Source organism: Galeopterus variegatus, unplaced genomic scaffold (assembly GCF_000696425.1).
Source record: "Galeopterus variegatus unplaced genomic scaffold, G_variegatus-3.0.2 Scaffold1954, whole genome shotgun sequence".
Lineage (NCBI taxonomy): Eukaryota > Metazoa > Chordata > Mammalia > Dermoptera > Cynocephalidae > Galeopterus > Galeopterus variegatus.
This window is the reverse complement of record NW_007728065.1, coordinates 229,138-238,086: the sequence shown is the minus strand read 5'-3', so window position 1 is coordinate 238,086 and position 8,949 is coordinate 229,138. Positions and strand designations below refer to the sequence as shown.

At 43.3% G+C, this 8,949-nt stretch overlaps 1 protein-coding gene across 1 annotated transcript; it reads left to right on the top strand.

The window, feature by feature from the left end:
• The first annotated feature begins 278 nt into the window (after positions 1-278).
• On the top strand, positions 279-7,621 carry NDUFB2 (NADH dehydrogenase (ubiquinone) 1 beta subcomplex, 2, 8kDa). Its single transcript, XM_008579759.1, has 4 exons — positions 279-854; positions 4,585-4,729; positions 6,165-6,263; positions 7,552-7,621. The coding sequence occupies exons 1-3, from the start codon at positions 748-750 to the stop codon at positions 6,237-6,239; spliced, it is 327 nt and encodes a 108-aa protein (XP_008577981.1). The 5' UTR covers positions 279-747; the 3' UTR covers positions 6,240-6,263; positions 7,552-7,621.
• The last annotated feature ends 1,328 nt before the right edge of the window (positions 7,622-8,949 follow it).

The following is an 8,949-nucleotide window of genomic DNA, read 5'->3' as shown; positions in this document are numbered from 1 at the left end:
CTCCCGCTGCGGGGTGCACAGCGGGCTGTCCAGCGCGCGCCGTGGAGGCGGGAGGCGGTCGCCTAGAGAGTGCCGTGGGGGAGGGAGGAGAGGGCCGGCGTGGACTCTGGGACGCCGCCGGAACTCAGGAGAGCGAGCAGAAGTCACCCGCGAGGCGGCCCGGGAGGCAGGGCGGAGAGCGCAGGGCTGGAGAGCCGGGGAGGCACGCCTTCCCCAAGGAGCTGGGGCGGGGCAGGGCCGAAAACAGCAGGCTGGGTTTTTCCAGGTGTGCGCGGCGCCTCAGAGCACCATCTGCACTTTACCAAGAGGCGGTGCAGGGGGCCGTTAGAGGCAGGGTTCAAGTCCCACCTTGGCCACTCCCAGCTGCAGGACCTTGGAAAAGTTTCTTAATCTCTTAGTGCTTCAGTTTCCTGACCCATTTGATGGGGATAATAATGTCCATTTCCAGAGAACCAAATGAATTACCCTTCTCTACAGTATTTAAAACAGTTGCTGGAGCCTAGTAAGGACCATACAAGTATTATTTAGCGGTCGTTATTAGGGGACTGAGGCTCAGGAAAATTAAAGGAGTGACTTGTCTGAAGACACACGTCTATTAAGAGTATGGAGCTGGGGCAGGCATGGGGGAGGGGAGAAGGAGCAGCCCTGTGTGACCTGGGCACAGCCCGTGGTGGAGAGCCACCGGCGATGGTCCTTGACCCTGCCCGAGGATTGGACTGACGTGACACGCACGCACCTCACAGTGGGATGATGAAGTGGTTGGGAATCTACGAGCATCTTCTGCATGCCGGGGTACAGCAGAATGCAAGAAAGCAGAAGCAGCTTACAGCCTGGAGAGGAGAAAACAAGAACAGGTGCTCTTCGGGGGTGTGGAGAGACTGGAGCAGGGACAATACACAGCGTGCGAGCGGAGGGGTGGATGGGCTGTTGTGCCTGGGGTTGCCTGGGGATGCCTGCGAGTTTGATTTGAACTAGGACCTGTATGAGGAGAAGTCGGCCATGCACAGACCCCGGGAAGAGCCTCTGGGACAGGAGACAGCTGAGCACTGCGGGATCCGCGATCGAGGTCGGGGTGGGGGAGGTGAAGCACAGGGAGGAGGGCCTTGGAGGAGTAGGCGTTTTGTTCTAAGAATCCTGGGGAGCCATTGCATGTTTTAAGGCAGGAAACTAATATGGTCTGATTTATGCTTTAAAAATGTAACTTTCACAGTTATGGTGCATTTTGTCTTTAAGCGTGATGCTTAAAAATCCTAGCTTGGAGGGCCGGCCCGTGGCTCACTCGGGAGAGTGCGGTGCTGATAACACCAAGGCCGCGGGTTCGGATCCTATATAGGGATGGCCGGTTTGCTCACTGGCTGAGCGTGGTGCTGACAACACCAAGCCAAGGGTTGAGATCCCCTTACCGGTCATCTTTAAAAAAAAAAAAAAATCCTAGCTTGGAGGGCCGGCCCGTGGCTCACTCGGGAGAGTGCGGTGCTGATAACACCAAGGCCGCGGGTTCGGATCCTATATAGGGATGGCCGGTTTGCTCACTGGCTGAGCGTGGTGCTGACAACACCAAGCCAAGGGTTGAGATCCCCTTACCGGTCATCTTTAAAAAAAAAAAAAAATCCTAGCTTGGAGGGCCGGCCCGTGGCTCACTCGGGAGAGTGCGGTGCTGATAACACCAAGGCCGCGGGTTCGGATCCTATATAGGGATGGCCGGTTTGCTCACTGGCTGAGCGTGGTGCTGACAACACCAAGCCAAGGGTTGAGATCCCCTTACCGGTCATCTTTAAAAAAAAAAAAAAAAAAAATCCTAGCTTGGACCAGCCATTATTTCTTTGGGTAACGTTTCTTCCCTATTCTGTTTTCTGCTTACAGGACTCACTCATAGTGTCTTACTTAATAGTCTTCTCGACTGTGAGCTCCTTTTCCCTGGAACTTTTATCTGTCGGAATTTTTTGAGTTTTACTTCTCTTAGCCTCTTGAGGACGCCACCAGTCAGGGATCATTATAAATTGTCGGCTTGGGGTTTTTGGACCACTTAGGTACAACCCAGGTAGTGTGAACTTGGGTGCAAACTTACCTGAGGACTGGCTTCTAGTAACACATTTCTGTTCCCTGCCCCAGGCTTATTTCTCATTCACCCTTTTACAATGGGGCTGCAACTTTATTGAGGAGTTTAATAATTATACTCATCGTGGGTGGGCCCCAGACTGCTTCTCCTGTCCCCACACCTCATGTAGTTGTCTGGGTGGAGAGTCAAGGACTCCAGATGAATGCCAGCTTCGGCACTTGCTTAGTTTCCAGGCCTTCTTTTTACTTGGATATTGCCTTTGATAGATTCCTTCCTTTTGTGCCTCGTCAACGATGTTTGTAAAAATTAAGAAAAAATTTCATCTAGCATCATAGTTGTTTCAGTCTGGACGGTGGTTTAGAGCACTTGTTTGCCACAGTGCAGTTAACAGCCTGGTCTGGAACATAATGTAGTGAGTTAGACGTTTGTTGAATCTTTGCATTCCTTAATCATGGCAATTGTTATGTGATCTATTCCCGTTCCTATAATTGTCTTTCAAATCTTTGTTGAAAAAGAATTCCACCTTGTTGTCAGTGATCCACCTATTTATATCATAATTAAAACAACACGTCACTTTAGCAATAAGGAAATGTGGAGAGTTGCCAGCATGGGTTTAAACTATAATCCTAGTATTCTAGTCTTATTTTAATGAGTGTTGCTGATAGGCCCTTTTATACCTAGATTGTATCTGAAATCTATTAAAGAGGAAGCTTGTTACAATATATTGAATTATTCCACGTGGCATTATTTATATAATGCAATATCTATGTGCAAAGATAGGTATTTATTCAGTATGTACAGGTGCTAAGTAAATACTGTTAAATATAATCGGTATATGAGGACATTACAGAAACAGTATTAAAGTTGTAAAGCAGTGATGCTTGATGGAGCCTTTTATTTATTTATTTATTTATTTATTTTTTTAAAGATGACCGGTAAGGGGATCTCAACCCTTGGCTTGGTGTTGTCAGCACCACGCTCAGCCACTGAGCAAACCGGCCATCCCTATATAGGGATCCGAACCCGGGGCCTTCGTGTTATCAGCACCGCACTCTACCGAGTGAGCCACGGGCTGGCCTTGATGGAGCCTTTTAAAAGTAATATGTAGTTACGGTAAAAAAAAAGATACAACAAACGTGTATATATATATATACACACATATGCAAAAATAAAAATCACTTGTCAATGCCATTCACAACTAATTATTATTAATATTTTACATAGAGCCTTCCACATAGAAGTGTTATATATTGGAAAAATACACAAGAATCAAAATTTTATCACTTCATTGTGGTAACATTGATTTTATCTTGCTGATTGGAATTCTAATTAAGAGTTTTGTCTTTGATTCATAAAATGAGAAAATTATTAATGGTATTTGTTTGTAGGCAATATTTAAGAGTGTGGACTTTGCCATCAAACAATACCTCAGTGTCCTCATTTGTAAAGCATTGATAATTATAGGAACTATCTCACAAGGTTGTTATACAAACTAAATGAGATAATGCTTATAAAATGCTTAGCATGGTACCTGGCACATGGTAAACACTCAATAAATAATAACTGCTAATAATCTTTTAGAGGGGAGAGGATAATAAAAATAGTTGTAGGTAACATGTATCAAGAACCATAGAAATATTACTGTTTGCAAATCTATAGCACAGTATGATGATGTGAAATTCTAGTGCATTTTTGGTGCAGGTAGTCATTCCTGTGCTGCACAAAAGAAAATATGGTTTTGTAAGCTGACCTGGACTGAAATTGGTGAATGTATCTTATATAGGTATTCCCTTTAAAGTTTGGTGTCCATTTCTGTATATTAGTGTATGTATAGCTGCTGTATAGAACTTAGAAATAGCTCCATTATTTAAATAAAATTCAACCTATAATAATTATAATCCAGCTGAATAAATTGAGTATGTAGTTCTCATGGATTGTGTGCCACAACTTGTAAACAGTGTCTAAATGAAAAAAAACAAAAACAAAAACAAGAAAAACTTATTCATCCTTAACCGTTTAAGGTTCTTTGGCTTGTTCAGAGGTACTAGCATATTAAAAAGGATTAGGGAGTCCTGTTCCCATATGGTAGTCTTTTAGTAAACACTGTAATAGAGCAGAGGACATAATTTAACTCCAAAATGATGGCTAAACAGAACAAAATTAACTTGTTTTATTTTCCTGGATAAGTTAGTGACCTACTACTACAAGTTCACAAGCCCTTAACCAAAACCTTTAGGGCCAGCACCCTGTGATCAACACATTCATATTTCTGGTGCTAAATAATGAATATCCACCAAATGGAAACCATAATTAGCCTCTTGTTAGTTTGAACCAGTTTTTGCTGCTACGTATGTTTAGAGCAAGCTTAATGAAAAATGAGTATTTCAAGGGAACCTCAATTATTGTCTATATTTTGGTGGAGATGAGAAATATTAATTTTAGTTTCTAGGATGTAACTCAGAGGTTTGGGTGACTTACTACCTTGAAAATGTAGTGAACCGTTTACTGTTTTTGTTCTGTTTCAGTGCTGGTGGTGGTGTGCACATTGAGCCCCGATATAGACAGTTTCCCCAGCTGACTCGATCCCAGGTGATTCGGGCTGAGGTCTACTCTGCAACCATGTGGTTCTGGATTCTCTGGCGCTTTTGGCATGACTCAGATCTTGTGCTGGTAAGTGCAGGAGGATAGTTCTTGTCCTTTCTGGGTAGGGGTATATTGATAGCTTGTTTTTCTGTTGGTAGATCATTTTTCTATTTGGATATATCCCTTCACCACCATGTTATCCACGTGTATGTGGTAGGAATCCTGTTATTTAATAAAATGTGTTATCTTCTGACTTTTTTTTTTTACATGAGGATGTACTTTGAGAAGGTCTGTGTCTTATGATTTCTGTTAGGTTTCCATATTTGGAAGAGAGACTAGAAATTAATTCTTTTACCTTCCAAACTAAGGGTTCATCAGTGGGTTAAGGTTCACACTTAAATTCCTGTAAGTGATGAATGTCGTCTAGTCTGTCTAGATGCCCAGGGCAGCCGGATTTGGGTGGGATGGATGTAAGTTAATTTATCTTGAGGAGGGAAGTTAGTTATTGGTGACTTTCTAACATGTCATAAGCCTCAACTGAGCTTTTATAACATTTGCATAGACTGTTCTCTGGGAAATTACACCTTTAAGACACTGAAATCTGTGCTTGTTGATCCAGAGTACATACTTTGAATCTTAGTAAATTTGGGTTTGTTTCCAAGATAGGAATAAAATCTAAAATTTAAACAGCATACAAGTTTTAGAAGTATCAGGTTGCTCAGTGTCCCATTTCTTTTAGAACTTTTCTGTGAGCTTGTGTCCTAGTAAGGAGCTGCTTAGGTGTCTGAACTGACAGCACATTTACTATTTAAAACACCCCTATTTCCTTGTAGGTCAGTTGTCAGGAGTATATGGCTCCTGGCCCTGTGGTGATGATGCACCCAGATGTTTTAACCCCTCAGAGGTCTTAATCCTTAGATCAGGATTTTTTTTTTTTTTTAAAAGATGACCGGTAAGGAGATCTTAACCCTTGACTTGGTGTTGTCAGCACCACGCTCAGCCAGTGAGCAAACCGGCCATCCCCATATGGGATCCGAACCCGTGGCCTTGGTGTTATCAGCACCATACTCTCCCGAGTGAGCCACAGGCTGGCCCATTAGATCAGGATTGAAGATAAAGTCCACCTGAGGCTCCCAAATCTCACAGCAGTAATGACAGGAGAGTTTGAAACATTTATATTTTGACAGGACTTTAAGACATTGCTGAGATGTGAGGTGTCTTTAAAATCTGTTATCTCCACTCCCCCCTCCCCTTCATTCCAAACATACACCGTTGGCTTAGGCTGGGACCTACAAAGTGGGAGGCGTTTAAAATTCAGACCACAGCCCGTAATGAAAAGACTGAGAACAGTTAGGCCATCAAATAGTTAAAATAAAACTTGTTGCTGTGATGTGTCAAGAGCTGTATATATGGCAGGTAACCGTATAACGTTTTTTTTCCCTTCCAAGATTTCTGTTAAAATTTAATTGGTTGCATGGAGTATAGATTCTTGACTTTTTTTCTTTTAAACGGTTGTCACCAGGGTCACTTTCCATATCCAGATCCTTCCCAGTGGACAGATGAAGAATTAGGTATCCCTCCTGATGATGAAGACTGAAATTGTAGACTCAACTCTTTACAAGTGGGTATGCCCCAAATTATTTTTTTTTTCTAAATCATATTTTCCTTTTGTCAGAAACATTTACTTTGACTTCGTACCTGTGATGGTCTTGGAGAAACTGCATATTCTGACAGCATGTAGGATAGTTAACCATGTCATGTTAACTTCTAATTTCTCAAGTATTTTCTTTTTTTTTTGTCCTTTTTGAGACCGGCCGCACTGTGCTCAGCCAGTGAGCGCACCAGCCATCCCTATATAGGATCTGAACCCGCGGCGGGAGCACTGCTGCACTCCCAGCGCCGCACTCTCCCGAGTGCGCCAGGGGCTCGGCCCTCAAGTATTTTCACATTTGCTGTGCCCTCCCCATTAGTCTCACCTTCCTTATAGGAAATGCGTTTTTTCTAAGTTAGGATACAGTTTTAGGACCTCATTTGTCCATCCACTGATCAAAGACATGTTAAGATCAGTTCTGCCAGGCACAGGAGTACAGTGGTGAACAAGACAGGAAAGGAGCTTATGGTGTACAGGTGCAAAAATAGTGTCCTACCCTCAGCATCGAAATGGAAAGAGTCAGCTCATGGGAATGCTGCTCTATGGAACTGTGTGGAAATTACTCTAAACACTAAAAGGTTATGGCTCTTTCATTTTCTACTGCAGGGACAGCAGGGACGTCAGGAGTTTTTCTTTTAAAAGGGAGGTACTAGGAGGATTCCCTTTCCCCACTGAACCCTTAGGGGTTAAGACATTCTCATTTAACATGTTTTTAAATTAATTTTTGCACTTTAATAATTGCCATCATTCCAAAATGCCTTGGAAATTGTAGAATAGGAAGCATTAAGTAATAGTTAAGTGCTCCCATTGCTATTATAATTTTAATTAGAAGTAGCTTATTGGCATGAAAATTACAGCAGTTTTTAGGTCTGTAGGGAGGAGATGAATGGGATAAATTGTCACCAAAGGACTGGCAGTTGAGGTGTTTTACAGCTTATTTTGTCTCTGGCTTTGCTTATGGATAGTCAGAAGTCCCAGTCCTTACCACGCCTCCTGCTCCCCCCATGTTAACGTGCCTGATAACACTAATCTCTATCTTCCTACGAATTTTCCACACACAGGCATTAATGTTTTGTTTTTATACTGGACTGTAAACCCTTTGCGAGAGGGTGATTTTGCTTTTTTCCTCTACAAGACTACTCACATGATAGGCATTCAATAAATGCTTGAATAATTATTCAATCATTAATAATTATGGATTTGAATTAATGAATATAAAAGTACTTAATTAAAACTTTTCCCTTTTGTTTTCCTGCAGGAGCAAGGTGAGAATTTCAAGAAATTACAGACTTCATATTATAAATTAAAGTTGTAAATTTAAGAATGAGGAACTGAGTTATGTATGTTTCTGATAATGACAACAACTCTTTATGGATTATTTCTTTGCTCCACCTGCTGTGCTAAGCGGTTTACATGACCGTCAGCTGATCCTCTTGGGTACCCCATGGTGTAGATAGGCGTTAGCTCCATTTATCAATGAGAACATCGAAGCTCAAGGAGGTGAAGTTCCTTGCTTAGCATCACACAGTGGTAAGTGGTGAGGTTAGGACTCCAGAGCTCACACTGACTACACTGCTCTACTGCCTCCCCCTCAGCTGATGTTGGCAGTTAATGTGAAAACGCCTGCCATTTATCTACTGCAGGGGGATTCTTGCCCTGTGTATACAGGCAGTCCATTTATTGTTTAAGTATCTCCTGTGGGCTGGGCATTGTGTTGAGTGGCCATTCATGGAACTCTGAAGTCATACTTCTACCTAGGAATTCTTAGGGTCAGAGGAATGGCAGACAAGGGCTTTTCACTTTTTCTAAAATTTGTTTCAAAGTTCTTTCCAGCTTTCTGTAGCATCACAATTCTGAGTAGAAAGGACAGAATTTTCTTCCATCCATAACTACAAATCTTTGGTACAGAGTAGCTAGATGACTTGCCCAGAAGCACAGCTATTCATTGTTTTAACTTAGGTTTTTGACCATCTAGACATTAGGAATACAGTGCTAAAGAGAGTTAAGATTCTGGGCTGGCCCCGTGGCTCACTCAGGAGAGTGCCGCGCCGGTAGCGCTGAGGCCGCGGGTTCACTTAGGTTTTTGACCATCTAGACATTAGGAATACAGTGCTAAAGAGAGTTAAGATTCTGGGCCGGCCCCGTGGCTCACTCAGGAGAGTGCCGCGCCGGTAGCGCTGAGGCCGCGGGTTCGGATCCTATATAGGGATGGCTGGTCCACTCACTGGCTGAGCGCGGTGCGGACCACACCGTGCCGAGGGTTGCGATCCCCTTACCAGTCAACAACAACAACAACAAAAGAGTTAAGATTCTGTTCTCAGAGAACTTAGATTTCAGGAAGAGAAGACAGTCCATAAGTCAGTAACCACATGAGATTCACTAAGTGGGATGAAGGAAGTCACACTGGGTGATGTGCTAGAGCTGGGCGAGGCAGGTGTTTGTTCTTGTGGGTGGTCAGGGAAGGCCCTGAAACCTGTAACAAGTAATGGAACCAGTTGTGTGAGAGTCTGAGGGCAGAGTGCTCTAGGGAAAAAACCCAGTAAGAATTAAGGTCTAGGGTGGGATCAAGGTGGTTGTGTTTAAGGAATGAAAGTCCAACGTGGCTCTGGCAAGTGAAGAGAGGGAGGGACTGGCAGGTCGTGGTCGCAATTTGGGT